Raw genomic sequence first — 26390 nt, forward strand, 5'->3', positions numbered from 1 at the left:
TTATGTAGTATAAATTGTTTTTATTTTCATAAAGGAGCAAAAAAAAGGTTCCAATTTTAATTTCCTGGCTTGACCAAATCTTGAAAAAAATGAAGGGGACAATTATTTGAGTGCAACTTGTTTGAAGACAGTTATATAAGTATAATTGATTATTTAGAAAATAAATTATGAGTTTGATTTCTAATTTTAATGTATTATTCAACTTTGCACAAAGTTTAACGATATATAGTTAATACTGGTAGCATTCGCAGAGTGGTTTAGTCTACGACACCCCTTGACTGAATACTAAGTAGTTCCGTCCAGTAGTGACGACAGAGACAAAATGGAAGCTCTCGAAAGCAGCGTGATTAACCACGAGATGTACCAAATTCGTGAATAATACTTCTTAATAAAACTATATTAAAGCAAACTAATAACAGTAGCATCCAATTTAACATTCCCCATCCATCCCTGCTGAAGAACACTCGACAAAATGGTAAGGCGACTGTATATTTTGTTTTCCCCTTCGACCTAACAAGCTAACTTTGGTGTAATGCTCCCCTATAATATATCCTTAAAAGGGATCGTTCTACCATCTGTAAGTCGCCTTTCAATGACAATTCTAAAGGCACGGTTCTCATTTCTTTATGGTAATTATTAAATTATTATCTTTCTGCTGGCTTTATATGAAAAGTACAGTATCGACAATTGCTAACAGTCCACTCTGAATTCTGCCTGATTAGAAATGTTACAAACAAAATTGTCATACAAACCCCCCTTTAGTGAACTCACTGTGTTGTGATTGATAAAAGTACATATTTACAGTGCAAATAATTTTAGGGTTTAATTTTTCAGGCAAATGAAATCAACGATGTTTTTGTACGTTTTTTTTTTCCACAGCCTCACCGGAAAAAGAAGTCGTTTATTGACAAGAAAAACGCAGTGTCCTTTCACCTGGTCCACCGGAGTCAAAAGGACCCCCTTGTTGCAGATGAGAAAGCCCCTCAACGTGTCCTGCTGCCCACCGTCAAGGTGCCATTTCATCTCCATTTCGACATACATTAATTTTGATTGTTGATGTGCACAAATGTTGACTCCATTTTGTGCTTTTCTGACAGGCAGACGTCGAAAAGCGACGACTAGAGCAGAGGAATTTCGGCGTCTTCTTTGACGACGACTACGATTATCTGCAACACCTGAAGGAAACATCCGGGGGGACCGAACTGCTGGCCGCCGGACCCTCGCATCAATCTAATCTCCAACGTGATGATGATGATGATAATGAACGTGACGAAAAGGATCAGGTTGTACCTGTAAGTGCAATCTATGGTCGCTTACTACACAAAAACATGGTCATTGTTTGGATACATTTATGCAAATTAATATGGCATAGGAAATAGTACTTTATTTTTGGGAGCAAAAAGTACACCACCAATGAACAGTGAAGGTTAGAAGCTATATTGTTATTGGAAATAAAAATACAACAAAAAAGCAGTAAAAGCAGAGTTAATGTATATACATATCATTCATTTTAATACAAGGCACCTGAATATAAAGTATAGGAATTGAATGTTGTATTGCAATATTCATATTTGATTTTTTATATACTACATTGGAAGAATCTACTATTATTATTGCCCATCTCTATACGTACTTCTATATTTTGCATTAATTCAGGTTTTTAAATTTATATATTTTTATCATCTAAATCACATTTGTTGCATAATTTCGGGATCATAAAATTATGTTTTTTTGCAGGGATCTGGCATCAAGCTTCCATCGTCGGTATTCGCCTCGGAATTCGAGGAAGACGTTGGCCTCCTTAACAAGGCTGCTCCCATCTCAGGTGACTTGATTTCGATGTGCACCATTCTGACGTTTCCACGTGTGTCCACAAGGAGGCGCCTTTACTGCAATTTCATTTTTTTTCGCTAATCTTTATTCAGAAACAACACAAAATTTGTGGAAAAACTACTGAAATACATAATAAACACATGGTTCACAAACTTTAATGATTGAAGAACACACAAAACTAAATAAATATATGTATATAGATTAACTTGTAAAATAAGAATAAACTAAGTTGTATGCATATAGCTGATGAGAAGCAAAACGTGTGGTGAAAATTCAACGTTTGTACTTTTTGTCAGGGCCACGTCTGGACATGGACCCTGATATCGTGGCCGCCCTGGACGAGGATTTTGACTTTGACGACCCCGACAACGCGCTAGAAGACGACTTTATCACTAAAGCTAACAGTGCCAGTTGTGCCCAGCCCACGTAAGAAAAGTTTTTGGAATCCATCCACTGTATTGGCAAGACTTTTTTATATATATATATATATTTTAAAGTGACATTTTTAAACAGCAATTGGATGGAAAATGATTGTCTTTAGTCTATTTTTGCAATCATCCAGATGGACAAGAAAAACAAATGTATGTTTTGTAGTGTTATGGGGCCAACTCTAGCACCCCACGTTGTCTCAGCGAACTTTTTGTTTAACAGAGACGACGACGATGACGACTCGTGGGAAGACACGGACGACGACGACGACGACGACAGCGAGTTTGATTCCGAGGGCAACTTTTCGGGCCAGGATCAAGAGTTCCCATTCGACGATGAAGAGACCAAATCTCGCTTCACCGAGTACTCCATGACGTCGTCGGTCATGCGGAGAAACGAGCAACTCACCCTTCTGGACGATCGCTTCGAGAAGGTCCGTACACTAGTCACACAGTGTATTATTTTGTTTTTGGAAAATGGCCGCTCACGTTCACACGACGTACGTTTGTAGTTTTACGAGCAATTTGACGAAGACGAGATCGGCGCCTTGGATAACGCCGAACTCGAAGGCCACATCGTGGCCGGCAGCGCCCGTTTGGAGGAGGTCATCAAAGACTACTTTGTCCAGAAGGAGAAGGAGTGAGTCGGTGTTGTCAATAGCGGAGTCGTCAGCAAATGCCAACACTGTTTTTTGTTTTAAGGTTCTTGAGGCCCGAAGACTTGGGGCCAAAACAACTTCCCGTCCTCCAAGAGGAAGACGACGAAGATGAGGAGGAGATGGAAACGTTGGTTATCAAACCTCCAGAGGAGAAATGGGACTGTGAGACCATCATCAGTGAGTCTGGAAAAGATCCTTTTTCGAATGGCTCTTTTTTTAATCACCTTTTGGGGGAAGGAATCCCAAAGTGGTCTTTCTTTCCACTTTTGGACCTCCTGTTTATTTTTGTCACCTTATAGTGTTATGCAATTCTCCTGCAGGTACCTACTCCAACATTTACAACAGACCCAAAGTCATTGAAGAGCCAGTGAAGGTGTTTCCTTAAAGAGCTCAACATCAAGTTTGTTTATCAGGCCTTTGCCAGTTTTGTTGGATTCAAAAGGGCAATTCCTTCCAGGGAGTGCCTTTTTATCGCTGCTCAATAATCATAACTGCCACACCTAACCTGTGTGGGAATAAGAAACCTGTTTATTTGCAGTCATATGGTGGATTTTATTGGGACAGCAAAGTTATATTTTCCCCAATTAAAAAGCTGTCATCTATTTTTTTTCTTCGAAAATTAGTGTCAAAAGTCGGAATTTTATTATACCTTAGTAATACCTTAATAATAATCTTCTGTTAAAAACAAAGTTTAACAATGACGAGTTCATTTCATTTGATAAAATTTGAACGAATTGCAATCCCAAAAGTTCATATCAGAAGGATAAAAAAAAAAAAGTAAATGATTAGACATCTATCCTCTACAACCACAAATGACTTTGTTTGTTGTCTAGGTGAAGGCCATCCGCGTTTCCCACAAGACGGGCGTCCCCCTGGACGTGCTGACTGCCAGGGGTCCCACCAACAAGCAGGTGGAGCGAATGAGCAGGATCAATGACGCCGACCTGCCTCGCGCCGCCACTGTGCCGCGGGACCGAGATGAGAGCAAGGACCAGAGAAAAGCTCGCAAGAGCGCCATCAAGGAGGAGCGCAAGGTGACTAGAAGAGTAGCAAATAATAGCCAAAAAAGACTTTTGTCAAACTTTTATTTGTATTTATTTTTTTATGCCATTGACAATCCAATTGTTTTTTTCACCAGAATGCTCTCAATTTGAGTCAAGTTATCACCAGTAGACGTCCGTTTAAATGTTGAATTTTATGATTAATACAGTCTTCCTTTAGTTATCGCAAATTGACTTTTTTGCGATTTTTTTTTTAATTTTCTGCTATTGAATATAGATATATATTTTAAAGTTCTCAAAAAATTTGGTCTATATATTCTGTATATTTTGTAGCTCGTCAAATCAGTTAAGAAATATATTTTAAAAAAAAAACAAATATAACAGTACATAAAAATAACAGATTGAGTAAATAACTGCGGTAATTAGAGAAAGGGTTATTGAAAATTAAGAATAAAAAATGAAGGAAAAGTTAAAAATGGGAACATTTTAAAAAAATAGTAAGTATAAAACTATAGAACATTATTAATTCTGAATTTTTGGGGGACATTAGGTACACAAGTATAGTTGTTTAATATTTAGAAACGTTTTATTTCAAAATATATATATTTTTTGTTCAAATACTTTGAATACAATCTTTTCCTCCATTTGCAGAAGGTGACATTAATACGGGTGACCATTTTGAAAAAGCCGTATCAATCAATTTATGACTTCTCCAAAACATTCTACAAAGTGTATTTTTAGTCTCGTCCACATGCTGACAATCTTTTTTCCATTTACAGGAAAGACGCATGGAGAAGAAAGCCAACAAGATGTCATTTAAGGAGGAGAAATTACGCCAGGAAAAACAACTCGTCAACTTGAGGAACAACGTTCAAGGCCTCAAACTCTCTTAGACGTACGGTGGGAACTTCTTTTTCAGCGCCGTTCCTTTCTTTTTCCCCTCTTATTTTTTATGATTATTTTCCCAAGACTGCCTTTAAAAAAATAGTTATTATCCTGCTCGCTTACTTGTTTAAATATTATGTTGCTTTTATTTGGTATTGACAACAAAAGCGAGTACAAAAAGACTTCTCTTATTAAAATACAGTTACTTCATGCCCAGAAATTAGTTCACAAAAAAAAAACCCATCAAAACAATACATGAATATACAGTTTAAAGTACACCTGAAAATGTATATTAGTATTAGTGAGGGTTATTAGTATTTTTTTTTAATTTAATAGTTGATTCTTAGTCACCTATTGATTTTTTTTGTTGATATTGAAGTCATTATTGGTGATTTTTGGATCATTTCACTTGATTTCAGGTCAATAGTTGTTCATTATGAAGCAATTCCAGGTTTATTTTATTTATTTTTTTGAGGGGGATGGGCTCAAAAATAATGACACAAAAAAAATTCTCCCAAATTTGTGTTAAATGTCAATAGGAGCAAAAAGAAACTTTTTTTGTGCCTCAGAAATGAAAGTATTGGAAATAAATGGGAAGGTTTTGTCAAATTTTGCCACTCCAATAGATTTTCCACAAAAAACTGGCTGATGACTTTTGTGCAATTCCATTCAATTTTCCATATGCGCATTATATAAGTTAAAAAAAACAGAATTATGGAGAATTTAAGGTCGGTAAAATGTGAATCCCTCAAAATAGCGCCCAAAGTAGTCAACAACAAAAAAAAGTATGACAAAAAATCTGATCTCAACTGGTTCTTCCTGCTTGTCCCGTCGCCACGGCAACAGGGTATGGCGTTGACTAATGTGGGTGAAACTTTTGAATCCAAAATGGGTGAGGCATCTAATTCAAAGGCATAATGCTGTCAGCTATGCTAACATGTGCTGGAAAACATTTTTGGCTAAAGGCCGATCTATGAAACCAAACCAGTTGGTAAAATGTCAGAAATAATCTGCTCGTCGATGAATTGGTCGCCAGCCAATCGCATAGCTTAATGAGACAAACAACCTTTTGTGCTAACATTCAGACTTCGGGACAATTTAGTGTTCAACTGGCTAGCATAGTGTTGCTAGTTAGCCTTGTTTTTTGGCAGAAGTACCCAGGAAAAAACCCCACACAGCCAGCAAGTGAGGATTGAATTCTCCATCTCAGAACTGTAAGGCAAAGGTGCTAACCACTCCTTTACCACGCCACTTCGCAGGCCACTTCATTATCCATATTTACACTCTGGTGTGTATTCTAAGAGTTGTATTTGGACAGCTGATATTATTCCCCCATCCCTTTGATGACTGAAACACTCAGTTAGGTCTTGGTTACATAAAAGTGTAACCCCAGACCACTTCATTAACCACATAGATTGTTTTATGCACATTTTAAGACTCCTCTGTATACACAGTCTGGTCCTAGTGATGACTGAAATACTCAGTTAGGTCTTGGCAACATAAAAGTGTAACCCCAGACCACTTCAACAACCATATAGACTCTTTTGTGCCCTTTTTAAGACTCATATTTATACACAATCTGGTCCTAGGGATGACTGAAGTGCTCAGTTAGGTCCCAGTTACCCCGGGCCACTTCATTACCCACATATACTGTTTTATGCCCATTTTAAGACTCACATTTAGCCCCTCCTGTCCTTGCAAATACTTGGAAAAACTCCAATCTTTGTTACCTTTCAGCATAACCCGTAGCTGATTCATCCCCCATATTTACAGTCAAATGCTGCACATGCCGAGAATCATAATTGGACACCGGATTGTGCTCCCCTTCATAAATGTCTATTTCTGGATATCCCTCTGCCACTTCTTGCACTTCTTCCTGAAGGCTTTCGGTCTCTGTGGAAGAACTAGTGCGGTATTCATCCAAGGGGACGAGCTTCACTCTATTTTCCACCTCCGCCAAACTTCCGGCGTTGCAGTAACGCTCGCCGATGACGCTCTTGGCCTCATGCAGGCACTTGGGATACCCTTTGGCGCCGACTCCCTCGGACCGTGGCCTGACTAGGTAGATGGCCACGGCCAGGATAACCAGCAAGACCACCACCAAGGCTATCACCAGGCCTGGCACCATTACCGCCAGACGGTCGGCAGTTTGGGCACAAGTCCTTGGCGCAGGCCCAAAGGACATGGTTTGCACTGCCGGCAACCTACTGGCGCTTCCTTCTACCGTGACGCACTTGTCGTCACCGGTGGGCAAGCTAACGTCCCCCTTGCAAGTGCTCTCCTCCTGGCGGCAAGGAATGGACATGTCCCCCTAAAACAGAAACAAAATGGGTATAGCAAGAAGCGTGGCGAAGGGGGAAGCTTGTTTTTGACAAGGCGTTCTTACCATGTGAGACTTTGCGGTGAAGTGTAAGGAGATGTCGTGACCCCTGGTGACGCGCCGTAATTGCGGGTAGTAGTAACGTGGGTTGGGGAAACTGATTGCGACACCGTCTTCGGTGGCTTTCACGTCTACGGGAGGAAATTCCAATTTGCCTGGAAGACGGCATAAGCAAAGTTATGAAGATGACAGTAATCCCTCGATTAGCGCAAATTCACTACTTGGTGATTTTTTTTTCCTGCTATTATTTAAAAAATGTATATTTAGATGTTTTTTTTAAGTTCCTAAAAATTAAAATGGGCTTCTAGTGCCAATAATGGCAGTCAATGAGTTAGCAAATATACATAAAGGAGTATTTAAGTATTTAAAAACTACTATTAAAATGAGCGAAAATGACATTTCGAAATATTAAGAAAAGACGGAAAATTCATTCAAAGTCAATTGATTTGATAATTTTTACAAAAAATTATTTGATAACATTAAAACAATACTCTTTGAATTTTTGATTTTATATCCTTCAATAGCAAGTAGGAAAAAAACACTCCAGTAAATTATACTGATTGATGCAAAATATAAAATCCTAAAAAAAATAATCAAGATAAAAAAAATGCAATTAAAGAAAAATAATTTAAATTATTCCATAGTTTTTTTTAGAATAAAATTAGAAATAATAACCTGCAACTCACACTTAATATTAGCCATCCGTAAGTGGTTGTAGGTGAAGGTGACGGCGAGGGTGTCGGATAGCCTCCCGTCGGGCGCCCTGGCCGTCACGCTGATGGAGTGCACGGCCAGGGCGCTGTCCAACGACTCCCACACAAACCCGCTGACATTCGCCTTGCGTTGTTGCGCCGGGATCTCCATCTGCTGCTTCTGTTCTTCATAAGAAACGTTGACCAGGAAGCTGACCTGGTTGTTGTTGTTGTCGGGGGGGGGGTAATCCCAGTGTACCACGGCCGTTTGGCACGTTATGCTCAAATTGCGGGGTGGAGGAATAGCTGAGAAAAATAAAAACACATTCAAAGTCAATATAACAATATATGGAGAACAAGATCAAAGTTGTTAAATTGGCTAAAGCGTTATTTTATTTTGAAATTGTGGCGGTAGCGCTGTATTCTGCTTCACAATCTCACAACTCCCGTCACAGATTTCTAATTGGGTTAAGGTTGTTTAGATGTGTGCTAATGTTAGCTTCCTTAATATTTTTACATCGGCACGTATAGGAATTGTTTTTGCAAGATATTATTCTTTTTAATACATGAAAACATCATTTTTATGTTTTTCTAACATTCTTTATACCAGATTGGGACATGTTGAGAGTTGAGTTGGTCGTTTTTTTTAGGGAATATATTAAAAAAAATACATATAGAGTAATACCCGACTTTCGAGAAATTTACAAAACTACTTTTGGAGCCAATTTATTTCATAAGTAGAGGTATCACGGTCCTAGATTTTTGGCAATGAGTCACTTTGAGGAAGAAAAGGAGTAGAGGAAAAAACTGGATTTTATGACGGAAAATTGAGATTCATTTTGATTTCTACACACATTTGTGAAAAACATCTGTCAGAATTAAAATAACAAATGATGGAAATGATGGAAATGATGCCCCAGGCAGCCTGCTTGGTTTTTGTCCAGCAACTTGCCAACTTGACAACATTCCTGCTCCTTAACACACCTTGTTTTCATTTGCCAACACTTTTTATCAGTCCAGAACTATAAAAACAACATTGGACTTCTATAGCCATGTTTTATAAAAGGTGAATTAAAATCTGGAGGTGAAATTAGAAGGTTAATTTACATTTTTGCTTGTAAGCCAATGATTTAACTCAGTCAAGTCTCGTTGACATTGATAAACATTTGAAATGCAGAAATCGGATACTAATTGCAACCAGATACTCTCATTATATAGTATATATATATATATATATTTTTTTTTTTTTTGTTTAGTAGCGGACTATCTAGTCTACATTAACTGTGATAATCGGGGGATTACTGTATGAAAATATTTGTTAGACGGGAAACCTGGGAAATGTAGGCTCGCAAATTTGTGTCGTTTACTAGCTAGCTAACGTGATTACCTGGTGAGCTAGCCTTGCGTACAAATGTAATATACTGTCATGGTATTGAGTGTTTTTGTTATTTTTCCTGTTTCACATAGGTTTTTAAGCAGTGTCGGACCAAGGTAAGATTGCAATTATTTTATATTTGTAGATACAGTAATTTAGTGCTAGGAAAAAACCTATATATATTTTTTTAAAACATGGTATTCTTACAGTATCTACATCGGCGGATACCGCAAAGCCAGATATCAGGAGAAAAAAAATATATATTGGAGCAATACTAGTAACAATCAAAGTTCATACATGTGAACTTTTATCACTGACTTTATGGCTGCGTGGGTGATGGATGGCAATTCTAAAGTAAACACGTATAATTCTTAACAATTTGTAGTATCATGAGCAAACAATTTATCATTGACTTTGAAAGAAAAAAAATTAAATCATGTAAAAAATGTTGACTTAGTCATTATATATAGTACAATATATTCAGTAAATTGATTCACTTTAAATAATATACGTTCATATTAAAGCCAAAGCCAATCATTATATTTACAAATGTATTTTCTTTTATTCAGAACAAATCAACCGAGATATTTGATTCTATATCTAATTGTAAAATATGAATATGAAACAGAAAAACCGACAGGAAAAAAAAGTAAGGTTACATACCAACATTCTGAGCTGATTGCTTAATTTCCAGCAGGATGAGGAGGACCTTGAAGGCCACATAAATCAACATTACTGTCGCACATTCGCACGTCAATACAAATAATTGGAAACAAAGTAGGCTTTGATATAAAAATCTTAAAGGGTCTTGTCGTTTGGTCTTTCAGCGACCATTCCGCTTCCTTACTGTTCCTGCCACTGCCAGCCAATCCACTTTTTCAGTGTGCAAAAGGGAAATTACCTGCTTGAAAAGGGGCGTTGCGTTACTCACCTGTTACACAGTTAGACAATTTAACCCTTAATGGGGAAATTTATTCTATACTTTCTTTTAAACTACTGTATTATGGCCATAACCACTATATTTACAGTTTGATTTTCTTTCAATGGCATTATTTTAGTTTGTAATATTACTTTTAAATTCATAACGTCATTTAAAAATTCATAAAAAATATGCATGCATTAAAAAAACAAACAGGTAGATTCAACCCTCGATCTGAGAGCTATGAGGCAGACGTGCAAACCACTGTCCCCACTTAAAACTAATAAAATAATGATTAATCATTGAAAAATATCATTGAGACCTGAAGCTAATTTTTTTTAGTGCTACTTTGGGCCGTAACCAAAATGTGTTTTTGTTCCATTTTATTGTATGTTTATTTGTAAAAGTATATATTTAATAGTTTTGTCATTAGTTTTATTTATTATTGCTACATAAAGATAAAGAAATGATTGTTATAAATTATTGTTATTGATAAACAGACTTAATGTATAGTATATTTTTTAATACAGTTGGTATGGTTTTAGGCGCCCCCTGCTGGCGACAGAATAGCCGTCCATCATCCCACCCTGCATGGATGGAGGATTAAGTGTACACCAGCCGAGCTGCGAGTGGTCGCCACGTGACGGCAGAGCCGGAACCCCCCAACAGTAATTATACGGGCACGCGAGCGATCTAATCCCATGGACACATTCCCGAGGTAAATTGGACGCCCGCCGCCGTTTGCTCATCGTCAAAATACACAATTGGAGGATTTTAAAAGAATAATGACTTGGTTGCCATTGACAACTCTTGACCATTGTACCCTCTCATTTTTTGTTTGGCTAAAAACGACCATGCATAGAAAGACATTTTTTTAAAATAAAAAAAACGACCATGTATAGAAAGGTTTTATTTGTCAAAAATGACATTGTATAGTAAAGCTTTTTTTGGGGGGGGAAATGACATAGTATAGTAAGGCTTTTTTCTTTATAAATAGAAAATTGTTTTTCCCTTGGTTGTTTCTGTGTATTTGTAGTCAAGAAGTCCTCGTGGCGCAGAGGTTAAGTCACTGGACTCCCGTGTGGGAGACCTTGGTTCAAATCCCGCTTCTGACACATTTTCACTTTGTTGTTTCTAGAGACTTCTTGGAAAGACACTCAAATGATTACTAAGGAAAGTGTAGTCACTTGGGTGGCGCAGAGGTTAGTTCACAGGACTCCCGTCCGGGGGACCTGGGTTCGAATCCCGCTGTCGTTTGGCTGAAAATACTTGGAAAGAAGAATTGGTCAATGGAATAAGAAGAAGGGGAAAAAAAAAAGAAAAATCTTTTTAATTTATATTAAACAATTAGTCATACTTTTCAGCAAAAGGTTATATTCCGAACTGCCTTCGGCAGTTCGGAAGACACTTGATGGACCTGTCTGTGCGAAAGGCGTTCTCGGGTCGGCCTTCGGCCGACCCTCGACCGCTTGCTTGGTCAGTGAACCGCCGACACCGGGAAGCGAACTCACGTTCTCTCGGTGCAAAGGCGAGTGTGCAACCCGCTACACCAACTCGTGCCCCACTTATACATAGGTGTTGAAACGTTTTATCCAAGGAAATGGGGTGCAACACTTAGTCATTTTTTGGACAAAATGCTTCATCCACCACTGAACACTTATATACTTATACACTTAGACACTATTCTTTTAACTGAATAATATTTGGAAAATCTTTGCCTGCACTTGGATTCGAACCAAGGACCTCAGAGGTGGGAGGCTGATGACTTAACCATTGGGCCACCACCCTGTGGGAGAAAGCAGTAGTACTTGTACTCTTGTCCAAGGAAATGAGTGTAAACACTTAGTCATTTTTTTTCACAAAATGCTTCATCCACCACTGAAGACTTATATACTTATACACTTAGACATTATTCTTTTATCTGAATAATATTTGGAAAATCTTTGCTGGCACTGGGATTCGAACCCAGGACCACAGAGGTGGCAGACTGATGACTTAGCCACTGGGCCACCACCCTGTGAGAGTAGGCAGTAGTACTTATACTTTTATCTCTTTCATTTACCTAAATAATGTTAGAAAAATCTTTGCAGGCCTTGGGACTTGAACCCAGGACCACAGGGTTGAAAGACTGATGACTTAACCACTGGGCCACCACTCTGTGAGAGTAAGCAGTAGTACTTATACTTTTATCTTTCATTTACCTGACTAATATTGTAAAAATCTTTGCAGGCACTGGGACTTGAACCCAGGACCACAGGGTTGAAAGACTGATGACTTATCCACTGGGCGACCAACCTGTGAGAGTAAGCAGTAGTACTTATACTTTTATTTCTTTCATTTACCTGAATAATATTGGAAAAATCTTTGCAGGCATTGGGACTTGAACCCAGGACCACAGATGGGGGAGACTGATGACTTATCCACTGGGCCACCACTCTGCAAGAATAGAACAGTAGTCTTTGTTGTTTTGTCTCTTTTCACTCCCTGATCATACTTAATACTTTCTGGTACTTTCAAGTGATTAAAACCCTATGAATGAAAATACATTTTTTTAGGCTAAAGGACTTATTGTACATGGTCAATTTTCAATAAAACTGCCTAACTCTGCATGGTCATTTTTTTTCCCACAAAAAAGCCTTACTATACATGGTCATTTTTCATGAAGGTCACGTGACAAAAGTGATAATGTCGTTGACGACGACAAATATCTTGGACGTACATGAGCCTTGTGATGATGAGCCATAAGCCAAGATTCATTCAATATGTTCAATAAAGTTAAATATGACTATTATTGCTCAAATGCCTCACAATGCATTTTTTGTATATTTTTTTATGAATAAAAGCCTTACTATAAATGGTCTCTTTTTGTTTTTAATAAATAAAAGCCTGACTATACATGGTCATTTTCAAAGAAAATATGCCTTACTATACATGGTCATTTTTAAGAAAATTTGCCTTACTTTGCATAGCCATTTTTATTAAAGAAAATCCTTACTATACTATGTCGTTTTTTTTTTTTAAATAAAAAAGGGTTTCTCAATTTCATGTGGGCCGGACCATTTTAGATACACTTAGACTTTTTATAAATGAATTAAAATAACTGGATTAAAATTCCTGAATATTCAGTTTTTTTTAAATATATTTTTAGATTTTATAAAATGATATTTAAACTAAAAACAGAAAAAAATGATAAAAAAATGACAATTATTGATTTAAAAGGGGGGAAAATCAGGAAATGTAATATACATTTATACTCTTTGTTTTAATTTGATCCTAAAACAGAAAGTCGGCACTCATCATTTACTTTCCCGGGCCACACAAAATGATGTGGCGGGCCAGATTTGGCCCCCGGGCCGCCACTTTGACACCAGGTCAGCTCACCTGTGTGGAGTTCTTCCCAGGCCTGCATGGCTTTTCTCCAGGTACTCCTATTTCCTCCCACATTTCAAAGGCTGTAGGCTGGTTGCACACTAGATGTGAGCTAGTTCAGGGTGTCCCGAAGTCTGCTGGGATAGGCTCAGGCACCCTCCGCGACCCTTGTGGGGACAAAGCGGTTCAGAGAATGAATGAACAATCATAGTTGGTCTCATTTCATCAGGCTATCAAATGAGAGGACCACCATTATGCTTTCTTAAATTCACCTGTTGTTTAAATCGGCGTTTCAAAATGTAAACAACAAGATTTCATGTCAAAATAGCTCAGTACCTTTTTTTTAGGATGGGCAACACCGTCAATAGAAAAAAATACGAATTGTAGCTCTCGTGCAAGCTTCGTGTGTTTCCTCGAGTAAGCGAATGTATTTGTCTACTTACGAATAAGCCTTGTTAGAGTTCGATCGCTTGTTTCCTTTTTCAGTTTCCCCTTCTATCGACTTTTGCATTCTTTTTTCTATGAATTATGCTTCATCTGTGACCTAAAGAAGGTCTTTGTCGACAATTAAGAAACTCGTGTTGAAAATAAAAAAACACGGATAGGCTTAACACACGGTTACCGTCGCACGTCGATGACGTAAGAAGCTGTGCTCCAATACAATTTCGTCTGAGTTCTTTGGGCTATATATCTATATTAGTACGTCACTGGCGGACATCTTTTGTGTGTCTCCTTACGAGCCAAGTCGGCCCTTTGCTATGTGGCATTGGGTCGACTCGCTGGTTGCAATTATGTAACGGCGACAACTCTTGATGAATTCCCACGGGGAATAGGTCAAACTGTGTTATTGAGAATGTTTCTTGACGTCTTTGAAAAGATGTGTGAGCGTGCGTGTGTTTGTTGTGGGCGTGTGTGTGTGTGTGTTTGTGTGTATGTGTGTGTGAGGATTTAGGACAGAAAGACTAAAAGGGTCTACTTGTCTGGCCAACTTCTGCCATCACATCATTTGCAAATATACTATATTAGCATGAACATGCTATCATGTAGCTTATGATATTGTGCTAAGTTTACATGAATATATTTCCCAAAAATTCATTTTCTGAACCACATAACCTCTCGAAAGTGGCAGGGGGTGCTGGCGCCTATCCCAGCTAACTAGGGGCACCTTGAATGAGTGGTTAGCCAATCGCTGTCCTTGATACGCATATTGCAAATTTAATTCCTAATGAATGTGAGAGTGCCAGATGCAAATCTGGTGTCAAATCCCACAGATGCTCATATGTCGCAAACGGCATTTGCGTGTGTGCGTGCGTGCGCGCGCCTTGGCGTGCCGTGAAATATTTCAATCAGGATTAATGGAGGTCGGCGGCACGTCAACGGGCCATCGCAGCTGTTTCGCCGCAAACTGGCGACACGAAGGCGAGTTGGACAGAAACAATGAGGAGACCTAACATAGAATGTGGAAGGAAAATACTATAAGGAAGAAGTATAATAGTCAACAATTCATATGAGTATGGCTTTGTTTCATACTATACTATGACTAGCATGAGAAATTTTGCAGGAAAAACTGATTGATTTCCCACCTCAGAATAATTTTTATATTTTTTAGTATCTATTTTTTGATTGTTTGTTAGACCATGTTCAGGAGTTGCAAGCAAGTCAAAGTGTTTTCAGTCAATGTTAAATGATGACCATGAAAGCCTGAAAACGTGAGGTGAAGTGATGAGAGTGAGACAGATGCTGTAAAAGTGTGAGAGAGTGCTTGAACGCCGTCAAAGTGAGTGAGACAGCGTATGAGAGATTTCCAACTTCACCACAAAGTGCACAAATTGGTAGTAGTACACAATGAAGTGAGTGAAACAAGTGAAAGAGTGAGAGTCTAAATGTGAGAGTGATATAGTATGGGAGAGGGTGATTGGAGTGACCAAAGTGACCTTTTTTGGGGATTGTGTTAAGGATTGGATTCCAGAAAGCGCATTCCACGTGACGCAAGATGACCCAGCAGCGTTCCTTGACTCCAAAACACACACACGTGTGTGTGTGTGTGTTTGTGTTTGCGCACACCACTGAAGAGTGATGTGGGCCAGCGGTAAATCTCCCGGCTGGCCTGAATCCCGATGTTGCCCTTCCCTGCCCTGCCCTAGCGTGCGTGCGCACGTGATAACAGTGGCCCCACCCCCTCCATCCTCCACCCTCCTGTTTAGCGCTCAAAGCGGCGTCCGCCCGCCTGCCAGGGTGCTTTCATCACACCATCATCTGGGCAGCATGCGCGAGCTCCTGGAGAGCAGCTGGCGGCGCTTTGGCCCCGCGGGCCGTGGTTCCTACGACTGGGCCACTCCGGCACCCCCTGCGCACGAGCAGCAGGTGAGAAAAATGCTGTTTTGTCATGGTTGCGGGCAACCGCCAATGCGGGTGGGAAATATTCAATTTCTCTTGGTCAACATGTTCAATGTTACTTTTCTTTAAATTTGAATGAACACAATATTGACTAGAGTGTTTGCTCCAAATATTGCTTCAAATCGTTAAAGCAGTCAAATTGGAATTTTGACTGAATGAAAAGACCTTAAAATTGTGTGTTGAAACTTGTACGAATTGACCATTTTCAACAAGAACCTCTTTTTTTAATGTTATTGTTGAAAAAGTTTTTTATTATTATAATATATTAATAAAGGTCAGATACAGTTTCAAGATAAAAATTCTAAATGTTCCAGAATGTCAAATGTTGCAAAATTTATATTTTCAAGTAAGCTGTTAGTTTTAAAATTGAAAAAAATGCTACTAAATACATGTTTTTAAAATAAAGCTGTTAGTTTTACACCAGTTTAATGTTAAACTATTACACTATTTTAAACCACACAAATGTGCAATTAAATGCATATTTTTTAAAATTGATAAATGGCAACCACCTACCACCCATAGTCGCCAAGGATAGTCTCCGGCACCCCTCGCAGACCGCACGTTTGATCCTCCCTCCCCCCCTAACTTATCTGTTGTTGACGGATCAGACTTGCGTGTTGAGATGAGAAGATTTACAGGCGCGTCGCTTCATCAACGCGGATCAGCAGCGGTCCGATGAATAAACTGACACACTTTGGAAAATTGAAAGTTTTAGTCATTCGAGGTCAATAACAGAGATCACAACAACAACAACAATAAAGAAATGTCACCTTATCAACACGCCTGCTATCCCAGATCCATTAAATAAAAAAAAACATTTTGCCCCTTCCCACAGGGCTTCAACTGGAACGACTTAGGCGAAGGCAAAAAGTACGAAGTTCTGGTCTACGTGGTCCTCCCCGCCGCCTCCCTCCTGGTCCTGGTCCTGGCGGCGGTGTCAGCCTTCCGCCGGTGCTCGTCCGGCACCCCCAAACTGGGCCTGGCCAACGTGATCGCTCTGGACCTCCAGGACGGCGAGGGCGGCGCCGACTTGTTGACGTCACTGACCCGCGACGGCCAGCGTCACGCCAGCACCAGCTCCACAGGCTCGGACGGGGTCTTCGTCATGGTCTACCTGCCGCCGCCCTACGAGGAGACTCTGACCAAAATCACCAGGGCCGCCAGCCTGGCTAGCTCCAAAGACGCCGAGTCCATTAAGATCGAGGACCTGGAGGCCAAGCTGTGCCCGGAGATCCGGTCCAGCGGACGCTATGTGTGACCGTTCGGGTCGGGGGGTCTTCCTTCCTTCTTCACTTTGTGACTGCCATTTTTCCTCCTACTTGGCTTTGGCGACCCCCACGTCTGTCCCTGCCTAATCCACACGTCACTTTTTAATAGTACAGATGGATCTTTTTTGTGGACAGTTTTGTGGAGGTTCATGATAACTTGTGTCTGTGTTGTCATAGGTTGTTTGTCATGTTCTAGCGCCCCCTGCTGCCCAACAAACAATAAAGAAATCCACTTGGAAGAAAAAGTGGCAAGAAATGTAAGGTTGTTATTGATCTTAACAAGAAATACTAGGGAAGTTGGTCAGAAAATTGATTTGTTAGGCCATTATTCAGGGAAACACATAAGCTATTAGTTTATTAGCTTTACTCAATAAATTATGCCAAAAATAACTAACAATTAAAAAATAGTTATTATTGTTTAGGGGAGTTGAAAACTATTTTAGGAGGGCTGAAGACCCCCAAAACAGGCCTAGTGACACCACGAACCCTCCAAAAAAATAAAAACTTATGTGTACTTGGTGAGCAGTTTTAACAAATACTAGGAAATGCAAAAAAAAGTGTGTTTTTAATATATGTGCCTTTTGGTATTTATTTATCATTTACATTGTTCAAAGAAATTGGTGACTTGTAAACACTCCCTGCTGGCGCCCCGAATTAATCGTCTGATGGTTGGGTGAGAAAAAACACAAAAACATTAGATCAGTCATTTTTAAGATAAAGCCCAGTTTTAAAAATGAGCAAAATATCTTCACTTACATCCAATGATGACTGTTGACAAAGCATTCCACGTCATCCGTAATGTCGTCATCGATGAAGGCTTCAATGGGGAAAAATAGTTCAAATTACATAAATCCACAACAACAACAAAAAGACACAAATTTCAATTTTTGACCCGACACTGTCTTTCATGAATTTGCGTATTTGCAAAATTTTCTATGAAAAAAAACAAAAAAGTTCATAAGCTATGACTGAAAGTCGATTTATAAAGTAAAAATGGAAATAAAAGATGTTTGTCAAGAGGGGTGTCCAAACTACGGCTTGTGAGCTACCTGTGGCCTAATACACCGTTTTTATTGGCCCGTGGCAAATGATGAAAATTTGGAATAAGGCCCACAAAAGAAGCTGGTGTTCAGTCTACATTATGTTGCATTGCAGAGCTTTACCACTAGATGGAGTTAGTCACTTAAAGTGTCTATGCATTTTGGGTATCAATGTCAGGCTTTTAAAGTGGATTTTTGGCACTCACCCGTGCAGGATGTGATGCAGAAGTTGTACGTCCAAGGATTGGTGTAGAAGCAGAAATCGGCGTCCGACAACTGGAAGACTCCGTAGTAGGAGCGGGAAGACGCCGTCAGGTCTCGCCTGGGCCGCCGCAGATCGCCGCCTCTGGCCAGCTCTTCCGTCCCCCATAATCCATTCACGTGGTTCATCAACGCTTCCATCTCAACCTGCTGCGCTATCAGGGGGGAGTCGGCCTCGACAAAATTAGGTTCTATAGGTGATGGAGGTTCTGTAGAACTTGTGGTGTTGGGGATTGTAGGTTCTGTAGGTTCTGTGGCGTTGGTTATTATAGGTTCTGTAGTTAATGTAGGTTCTGTAGGTTCTGTGGCATTGGTTATTATAGGTTCTGTAGCTAATGTAGGTTCTGTAGGACTTGTGGTGTTGGGGATCATAGGTTCTGTAGGTTCTGTGGCATTGGTTATCGTAGGTTCTGTGGCATTGGTTATCATAGGTTCTGTGGCATTGGTTATTGTAGGTTCTGCAGTTTCTGCAGGTTCTGTAGGTTCTGTGGCATTGGTTATTGTAGGTTCTGCAGGTTCTGTAGGTTCAGTAGGTTCTGTAGGTTCTGTAGGTTCAGTAGGTTCAGTAGGTTCAGTAGGTTCAGTAGGTTCAGTAGGTCCTGTAGGTTCTGTAGGTTCTGTAAGTTCTGTAGGTTCTGTAGGTTCAGTAGGTTCAGTAGGTTCAGTAGGTTCAGTAGGTTCAGTAGGTTCTGTAGGTTCTGTAGGTTCTGTAGGTTCTGCAGGTTCCGTAGGTTCTGTAGGTTCTGTAGGACTTGTGGCATTGGTTATTGTAGGTTCTGTAGGACCTGTAGGACCTGTAGGACCTGTAGGACTTGTGGTGTTGGGGATCGTAGGTTCTGTAGGTTCAGTGGTGTTGGTTATCGTAGGTTCAGTAGGACTTGTGGCGTTTGTTATCGTAGGTTCTGTAGGTTCTGTGGCGTTGGTTATTGTAGGTTCAGTAGGACTTGTGGCATTTGTTATTGTAGGTTCAGTAGGAATTGTGGAATTGGTTATTGTAGGTTCAGTAGGACTTGTTGTGTTTGTTATTGTAGGTTCTGTGACGTTGGTTATTGTAGGTTCAGAAGGACTTGTGGCATTTGTTATCGTAGGTTCAGTAGGAATTGTGGAATTGGTTATTGTAGGTTCTGTGGCGTTGGTTATTGTAGGTTGAGTAGGACTTGTTGTGTTTGTCGGTTCAGGGGGTCTTGTGGTGTTGCTTATTGTCAGGTTAAAGGGTCTGGTGGTGTTCGTGATCAAAGATTCAGGAGGTCCCGTGGCGTTGGCCATCGTTGGTTGAGTAGGGCTTGTGATGTTTATCGAGACCGAGGGAGCAGTGGTGTTTGACTCAGGGGGTCTCATGGCCGCGGTGGTTGCCAGTTCGGGATTGAGCTGCGGATTAGACGTCGTCCTGATCAAGGTGGTGTTCCGCTTTGACATTTTCTCTACTTCGCATATTGCTGCATAGCAAAAAACATGCATTATTCCTTCAAAGCTTCCACATTGTCGTCAGTCGAAGTCGCCGAGAGCCAAAAAGACGGAAGAATTTTCTCACCGACGGTGGTGATGATCTTTCGGAACTTTTCAAGACCTTCGGGAAGCACCATGGCCTTCTCCAGACTGGTCTTGAGTTCGCATCTGGAGACGATGCGGCCCTGCGACAAGCTGGGCAGCGAAACGGCCAGGAACAGAGGCCATATCACCCAGTCCAGCCTCATCTCAGCACCTTTTGTGGGAACACACAAAAAAAAAAACTTCCTTTAGAGTTCTGAAATGAATTTGACTTGACATATGGTTCTACCTAATTCTCCCAGATCCAGATCTACAAGATGGGCACAGCCAAAAGTAGGCTTGCCAGCAATGCTAAAATGCCATCCACTTAAATCCGTCTTTTGGGAGGAGTAAGGAACCATAAAAAAAACATTCAGCCAGTCAAAATGGCATCCAATTAGTTATTTTTATATAAATCCATTCAAAAATTAAATAACATACAACTTAACATTAGTATTGCATGACGCAGAAATATACACAATGTCATAATAATGGAAAAGTATGTGTATGCATGCAATATTCACAAATCATGTCGTTTGTTTTTCTTAAAATTAATAATGATCAATTATCAATATAGACACGCATTAAACTCAATTTTTTCATGAAAAAGTCTAGATAAATGTCAAAAAGATCAATTTCTAGCAAATCTTATAATCTAAAACATGGTCCCGTCAATTAGGCAACATTGACATGTTTACACAGATTATGACCAAAGTACACGCATGTAAATAAATATAACAAGATTGTATGTACTTATTGAACTAGCTAGATGATAATGGAAATGTCAAGAAAGTTTTCTTACCAAGTCTCCGGTCGTTGTTGGTGTCTGAGTAGGATTAGAAAGAGTCTTCAAATTGTGCAAGTTATAATTGCGAAAAGGTTGATTGTTGACTAACCTGTTTTGATTTTTGAACTTTCCACATCCTCCTTCGTCATTGAAACCATCAACTTGGATCCGAATCAAAAGTACATGCCTGCAATGTGCTCAGAGTTACAGACAACGAAGAACAAATATAGGGTATGCGGGCCTAAAATTGGTCCACTAACGAGTTTTATTGCGGCCATCGAAAAATTTGATAGCTAGGGATTTAGAAACATGGTATTCGTCATGTTTGGAGATCAAAAATTACTCTGTGAATGAATAGTTTGGTCCAGATTCTACTCATGAAATGCTCTTGTTTTGTAATAATAATGTCTAATATTTTGATAACTTGAGGAGTTGTATTTTATTCACGCAGCCAAAGTCAGATTTTATTATTTTTCAAAGTATTTTAGGTGATTAATTAACCCAATAATTTCCTGCAAAATTGATAGTTATTTGGATTGAAGTAGTCAATAGTAGAAAGCAATCACTTTGTTAAATTCTATGTAAAATTCTGAAGTTATTATTAATGTTTAGGACCTTTTGTGAAGTTAAGCAATAATTATTCAAGTGGATAATTATTATATATTATTATATATTTGCACAAATCCCTTTTTTGTGTTGTTTTTACATGAAATGTGCTTATTTAATCAGATTTCTCCATCTAATTTACATTGAGTCTATTTACCAGAAAATAAAACACTTTTTTTCTAATGAACAAATAGTAATTGCCTAGTTTCAAGTTATGTTGCCAAAAAAAACTTCCACTTGATTTAACAACATCTAATTATCTGCGTCAATGCTGGAATGTCATCAAACAAATTACAGACTCTTAAAAAACATTGCTAAATAATTATTATTTGTACTATTTTGTAAGAATCAAGAAAAAAGTGTTCTGGATTGTTCTTAATGTTTTGTTGAAGTAGTAATGACTTTCTCAAAGTTTGTTTTTGTGAAGCATTTAAGCTACATGTGACCTGCTAGCTTGCGCGATGTTATTTTTAGCATTCGTATTGAGATTTGGATTTGCATAACAAAAAACATTCTCCGGCCAGGCGTGTTTTTAATTTTTTTTCTATGGCTTCCTTGAGAATGCCGAGCGCATTTTGATTTTGAATTTTATCCCGAAAAAAAAGCTCACTTTTGCAAAAAAAGTTGTTGACAAGAATGAGTTTAATGATTCATTGTAATACACTCAAAGACGCTTTCAAAGTTGCGGCCCAATCAAAGTGACACGCTTAGCTAACGTTGAGTACAAATCAAGCAAACAATATACAAGCTAAGGAAAAATTAAACCAGGATAAAATTAGGAATTAATTATCATCTTGGGGGGAAAAAAAAGCATTTTGTATATTGTTTTAGAGCTAAGTGAGGAACACTTAGTCACATTTGCTGAAGAATTCAGTGGGCTTTTGGTAGCATTGAATTCCCACTGTCCTCAGCACGTACCTGACAAAATGACAACAAAAAGTGCCAATGTTAGCCAAGAATTAAAAAAAACATGTCAAATTTGATCAATTTGAGTGATTTTGGAGTCAAATTCAGGAGTTTTATGTCATATTGGATAGAATTTGGGTCTCATGTTAGCAAGTTATACTTTATATAATGCATTATTTGTTTGTTATTTGTTTGTTAGCATCTTCTAAAACATTTGTCAAACTTATTTTTAAATATACAAATATATTTTGGGTATTTTTTGTGTTTTATTTAATAGCCTTTGCTATCAAAAACGATTTGATTATCAAATTAACTGTATTGTTTTCTTCTTTTTAACCTTTTACATGTTAAAATAAATTTGATTAAAGCGGTTTAAATTTCTACTTTTTGAGGGTGAGCTTTAATACTGTTTTAAAAAATAGTATATAGTCTCTCTTTATGAATGATAAATGTTCTCTATTTAGTTATGTCATTTTTTTTTAAAGCACTCTCAACCCCAAATTGTGTGTATGGTTTTATTTTATTTTTTTGCTCTTAAATGGACTTATCCAATAGCTTCATTTCACATTTATTGTTATGAATAAACTTCCAAAAGTTTCACTCTTCTATGGAAATAGTGCATCCAAAGGGAGGCTGTGTGGAATGAAGATGGAATTTCCCTCGCTGGGGAATTCCATTATACTCCATCTAATGCATTTTTTAGTTAAATTCCCCAGATCTTAACATTTGCTTTTATAATCTATATTATTGGCAATATGCCCTTCTGCCATAAGGTGCTTTTGTGTCATGACTATGTCTTTTTTTGTTTAGTATTATCAGCTTGAGTGTGGGGAATGAAGTTGGTTTTGTTGTGTCAAAAGAATATCGCGTTCAAACAAGTTAAGTTGCTTTCAATTCACACGACGTCTGGTTTTAGAAATATTCTGTCACCAAGAGTCCAAAATAGTCATTACATGTGCTTACATCCTTAAGTAATTTGTTTTGTGTTTCTTGGGTGGCAGCATGATTTAATTGTATTTAATTATTAATTTTGGTGATATTAAAAAAGCCAAAAATCAACATCACCATTGAAATGCAAAAATGTTAAAAAGTATGTTTTAAAACAACACAATATTAAACAAATTAGCCATATTGGAGGACTCAAAATTTTAACTTTATCATTTTAACCCTTTATAGGCTGAGCAAGTAAGGTTTTCATTATGAATTGACATACTCATAGTATTTTACATTAGTACTAGTTTATATTGATGAAATGTTTGGGAAAATACTCCTCAAATCTAAATTAAAGCAAACAGAAATACACACACTTTAAAATGAAGTGGTTGAAAAGTGTGTGTGTCAGGTGACTTACTGCCAATAGAGTGAATCAATGAAGCAATCCATGTCATCCTTGATGTCATCATCACGGAATGCTTTGTAGGAGGGAAAAAAGAAACAAGATTTAACATTACTTGCAACAATGAACAAAAAATAACATTTTCCACACTAAGTCGCAACTAAAGCCTTATAATTCAATGTGCCTTATCGTTATGAATCAATATGGGTTCATCACTATGAAACAGCTCCATCTAGTGGACGTATAACATCCCTCCCTTTTACTACTACTACTACTAAAGCTCCATCTAGTGGACGTATAACACAATGCCCTACTACTACCACTACTGCGTCTTATATTTGGGTGCAATTTTGTACACAGGCGCCTATGTTATGGAAATTACGGTATACATTTTCCTCTTAATTAACTGTTAAAAATCAGCCACTCACCACTGCATTTTGTTCCGCAGACGTTCTCACTGTAGCGAGCGGAGGACTGGCAGAAGAAGCTGTCCGAGAGCCCGAGGAGACCGTGATAGCCCAGCGACCATGCCTCCTCCGAATCGGAACCATTGGCGCTGATCTTGGCGTCGGAGACCAGCATCAGCTCTTCATCGAAAGCATTCTCTTCCTGGTCCAGCGTCTCCATCATGCTCCTCCAGCTGTCCAGTAGCTCGTTCTTCTGGTCTTCAGAGTATTCGCCTTCTGCGTCGTAAATGTCGCCACAGATGTCTTCCACCTTGGATTCGGTTTCTTCTTCATTTATCTCTTCTGTTTCTTCCGAGTCCACCTCGACCACGTCGGATTCTTCGGTCTCGTTGGTCAGCTCGACGGGGGTGGCACGCTGGCCGCAGACACGGATGGCGTTGGTGTCCAAGTTGGAGATCTTTTCCATGTGGCAAACGACTGCAAAAAAAACACAAAGAAGGAAGGATTGGAGTTGATATTCGCTTTTGAGTAGTTTAGCATTATTTAACAAATGAGATCCGCCGGATTGTATAGTCTTACTTTTGGTTAAATGTTGTTTCAATATTTAGATTTGGATATAGCAGTTTTGGGATATATGGCATTTTTGGGATATATATATCATTTTTGGGATATATAGCATTTTTTGGGATATATAGCATTTTTGGGATATATAGCATTTTTGGATATAAAGCATTTTTAGATATACATAGCATTTTTGGATATATAGCATTTTGGAATATATAGTATTTTGGGATATATAGCATTTTGGGATATATAGCATTTTGGGATATTATAGCATTTTTGGATATTATACCATTTTTGGATATTCAGCAATTTTGGATATATAGCATTTTTGGATATATAGCATTTTTGGGATATATAAGTATTTGAAGTTGGTACTCACGCATGCTCAGGACATCTTCAGTCAGGTTTTTGGTGTTTTCCGAGAGGGTGATCCTCTCCCTCAGCATATCACGCAGCTCGCAGCGGCTCAGCGTGCGTGCGTCGCAGCCAAAGTGCATCAGCACCCACAAAAGCGGCAGCATCATTGTCAGCTTCATGTTTAGAGGTTGGTTTGGAGGTTGGTTTAGAGGTTGGTTTAGAAGTTGGTTCTGTGGGTCAAACATCAGAGGTCAACTTTCATTTCATCTAGTTTAAAAACATATTGACTATTTTGGAGTAAAAGACGCATGTGGATCATTCAGCGTGTTTTCCACAAGCACATCTGAATCAAACAATCAAGCCCAGCTGTCCACAACCATCCTGATTGTTTGATTCAGCTGTGCTGGGGGTAAAAAGAGCATTAACAACAACTAAAAAGTACTTTAAAAATGTTTTTGGTGCCTTTTCTTTTTAGTTTTGCAAGGTTTTGTTGTCGTTTTCAATGTAATATACTAATAATACCTATTATACATATATATATACACCAATTGTATGCATTTATTTAGTACTCCAATAGATTTTTGGTGTCTATATTAAATGTAAATTCAGAAATTAAAGGGCTAAAACTCCTTTCCCTCCCTTGAGTTTGTTTTTTATGACTAAAAAGCAAAGTAAAACAAAAAAGATTTGCGTTAACATCCTTCGTATACATGTTACTTACGACATAAAATCTTATTTTCTCCCATTTTGCGCTTAAATTTAGTTCAAATCTAGTCCATCTTACATTATACTCAATTAACAAACAAAACTATTAAAAAAATCCCCTTTTTTAGTGAATCCTTACATTAATACCTAACAAAATACATTCTATTGGTTCTAATGAACCAATGACCCAAAAATGACCAATTCCCTGCAGTTTACCCTGGTTTCAGTTTTAGTTCTCAATGTGCAAAAAAATACTTCAAAACATAGAAACAAACGACTAAATCTCTTTTTCTTTAAAAATCCTCCATAAATTTAAAGGCAAGAATAATTCAAAGTGGACCTTAACCCATTTTCTCATTCAAAAAGAAGCTAACAAAGTAAAAACTTTGTTAGGATTCTCCTTGTCTGTTGGTAGTTTGAGAGGAAAGTCATCTTACCTTTCAGTAGGTTGTTCCTTCTGTGATTTGGAAGATGCTGGTCAGCCAGCTTTTATAGGAACCAGGGGACGGTAAAGAAGACTAACCTGTTCTGCACCTGCAACATTCTTTACCATTTACTGCAACACTTTAAGGAAATAAAGATAAGATCGGACCATTAAGGGATTAAAATAGGGTCCAGTTTTTCAAGTTTATGTGGTCATCATTCAAAAATACATGGAATTCATACCAAAACAATGGCCGCTGACACA

General features: G+C 38.5%; 5 protein-coding genes and 1 long non-coding RNA gene across 13 annotated transcripts; 2 read left to right on the forward strand and 4 right to left on the reverse strand.

Moving 5' to 3' along the window:
* Positions 1 to 311: 311 nt before the first annotated feature.
* On the forward strand, positions 312 to 10836 carry ltv1 (LTV1 ribosome biogenesis factor). Of its 3 annotated transcripts, XM_077718803.1 has the most exons (13): positions 312 to 475; positions 880 to 1011; positions 1098 to 1292; positions 1738 to 1825; positions 2130 to 2259; positions 2485 to 2695; positions 2774 to 2901; positions 2964 to 3097; positions 3241 to 3293; positions 3754 to 3954; positions 4701 to 4816; positions 9346 to 9369; positions 10718 to 10825. In XM_077718803.1, the coding sequence occupies exons 1-11, from the start codon at positions 473 to 475 to the stop codon at positions 4812 to 4814; spliced, it is 1389 nt and encodes a 462-aa protein (XP_077574929.1). In that variant the 5' UTR covers positions 312 to 472; the 3' UTR covers positions 4815 to 4816; positions 9346 to 9369; positions 10718 to 10825. The 3 variants fall into 3 exon arrangements, with proteins under 3 accessions (XP_077574929.1, XP_077574928.1, XP_077574927.1); XM_077718802.1 differs by lacking the exon at positions 9346 to 9369 and having other exon boundaries at positions 10718 to 10836; XM_077718801.1 differs by lacking the exons at positions 9346 to 9369; positions 10718 to 10825 and having other exon boundaries at positions 4701 to 5433.
* ifngr1 (interferon gamma receptor 1) lies at positions 4926 to 10137 on the reverse strand. The gene is made up of 4 exons (XM_077718804.1): positions 9917 to 10137; positions 7873 to 8184; positions 7193 to 7341; positions 4926 to 7117 (listed from the first exon to the last, which is right to left on the reverse strand). The coding sequence occupies exons 1-4, from the start codon at positions 9984 to 9986 to the stop codon at positions 6533 to 6535; spliced, it is 1116 nt and encodes a 371-aa protein (XP_077574930.1). The 5' UTR covers positions 9987 to 10137; the 3' UTR covers positions 4926 to 6532.
* A 230-nt stretch (positions 10837 to 11066) lies between the features above and the next one.
* On the reverse strand, positions 11067 to 14208 carry LOC144198019 (uncharacterized). 6 transcript variants are annotated; one of them, XR_013326650.1, is made up of 5 exons: positions 13985 to 14205; positions 13554 to 13708; positions 12515 to 12608; positions 11891 to 11958; positions 11067 to 11440 (listed from the first exon to the last, which is right to left on the reverse strand). It is a non-coding gene; the product is annotated as an uncharacterized LOC144198019 (long non-coding RNA). The 6 variants fall into 6 exon arrangements; XR_013326646.1 differs by lacking the exon at positions 11891 to 11958 and having other exon boundaries at positions 11067 to 11313; positions 12235 to 12608; positions 13985 to 14208; XR_013326648.1 differs by lacking the exon at positions 11891 to 11958 and having other exon boundaries at positions 11067 to 11313; positions 12374 to 12608; positions 13985 to 14204.
* A 1529-nt stretch (positions 14209 to 15737) lies between these two features.
* Positions 15738 to 17467, forward strand: smim28 (small integral membrane protein 28). Its single transcript, XM_077719961.1, has 2 exons — positions 15738 to 15905; positions 16774 to 17467. The coding sequence occupies exons 1-2, from the start codon at positions 15807 to 15809 to the stop codon at positions 17194 to 17196; spliced, it is 522 nt and encodes a 173-aa protein (XP_077576087.1). The 5' UTR covers positions 15738 to 15806; the 3' UTR covers positions 17197 to 17467.
* A 285-nt stretch (positions 17468 to 17752) lies between these two features.
* Positions 17753 to 20840, reverse strand: LOC144198767 (uncharacterized). Its single transcript, XM_077719959.1, has 6 exons — positions 20837 to 20840; positions 20039 to 20209; positions 19506 to 19943; positions 18453 to 18779; positions 17963 to 18023; positions 17753 to 17868 (listed from the first exon to the last, which is right to left on the reverse strand). Exons 2-6 carry the CDS (start codon positions 20199 to 20201, stop codon positions 17802 to 17804), a joined length of 1056 nt encoding a protein of 351 aa, XP_077576085.1. The 5' UTR covers positions 20202 to 20209; positions 20837 to 20840; the 3' UTR covers positions 17753 to 17801.
* Positions 20841 to 22051: 1211 nt separating this feature from the next.
* LOC144198182 (uncharacterized) lies at positions 22052 to 26260 on the reverse strand. Its single transcript, XM_077719074.1, has 5 exons — positions 26140 to 26260; positions 25020 to 25227; positions 24098 to 24553; positions 23685 to 23745; positions 22052 to 22345 (listed from the first exon to the last, which is right to left on the reverse strand). Exons 2-5 carry the CDS (start codon positions 25174 to 25176, stop codon positions 22276 to 22278), a joined length of 744 nt encoding a protein of 247 aa, XP_077575200.1. The 5' UTR covers positions 25177 to 25227; positions 26140 to 26260; the 3' UTR covers positions 22052 to 22275.
* Between the last annotated feature and the right edge of the window lie 130 nt (positions 26261 to 26390).

Source organism: Stigmatopora nigra, chromosome 6, assembly GCF_051989575.1.
Source record: "Stigmatopora nigra isolate UIUO_SnigA chromosome 6, RoL_Snig_1.1, whole genome shotgun sequence".
Classification (NCBI taxonomy): domain Eukaryota; kingdom Metazoa; phylum Chordata; class Actinopteri; order Syngnathiformes; family Syngnathidae; genus Stigmatopora; species Stigmatopora nigra.

Bases quoted from the DNA above. Each gene is read 5' to 3' on its own strand.
- ltv1 (XM_077718802.1), top strand. The intron at 1,293-1,737 runs GTAAGTGCAATC...GTTTTTTTGCAG, and splicing joins AAAAGGATCAGGTTGTACCT to GGATCTGGCATCAAGCTTCC. The intron at 3,098-3,240 runs GTGAGTCTGGAA...ATTCTCCTGCAG, and splicing joins GGACTGTGAGACCATCATCA to GTACCTACTCCAACATTTAC.
- ifngr1 (XM_077718804.1), bottom strand. From the start codon at position 9,986: ATGTTGATTTATGTGGCCTTCAAGGTCCTCCTCATCCTGCTGGAAATT. The intron at 7,342-7,872 runs GTGAGTTGCAGG...GCCGTCTTCCAG, and splicing joins ACGGATGGCTAATATTAAGT to GCAAATTGGAATTTCCTCCC. The intron at 7,118-7,192 runs GTAAGAACGCCT...TTTCTGTTTTAG, and splicing joins TCACCGCAAAGTCTCACATG to GGGGACATGTCCATTCCTTG.
- smim28 (XM_077719961.1), top strand. From the start codon at position 15,807: ATGCGCGAGCTCCTGGAGAGCAGCTGGCGGCGCTTTGGCCCCGCGGGC. The intron at 15,906-16,773 runs GTGAGAAAAATG...CCCTTCCCACAG, and splicing joins CCCCTGCGCACGAGCAGCAG to GGCTTCAACTGGAACGACTT.
- LOC144198767 (XM_077719959.1), bottom strand. From the start codon at position 20,201: ATGAGGCTGGACTGGGTGATATGGCCTCTGTTCCTGGCCGTTTCGCTG. The intron at 19,944-20,038 runs GTGAGAAAATTC...TTTGCTATGCAG, and splicing joins AAAGATCATCACCACCGTCG to CAATATGCGAAGTAGAGAAA. The intron at 18,024-18,452 runs GTGAGTGCCAAA...TCCCCATTGAAG, and splicing joins CTGCATCACATCCTGCACGG to CCTTCATCGATGACGACATT.
- LOC144198182 (XM_077719074.1), bottom strand. From the start codon at position 25,176: ATGAAGCTGACAATGATGCTGCCGCTTTTGTGGGTGCTGATGCACTTT. The intron at 23,746-24,097 runs GTGAGTGGCTGA...CCTCCTACAAAG, and splicing joins CTGCGGAACAAAATGCAGTG to CATTCCGTGATGATGACATC. The intron at 22,346-23,684 runs GTAAGTCACCTG...TCATTTTGTCAG, and splicing joins ATTGATTCACTCTATTGGCA to GTACGTGCTGAGGACAGTGG.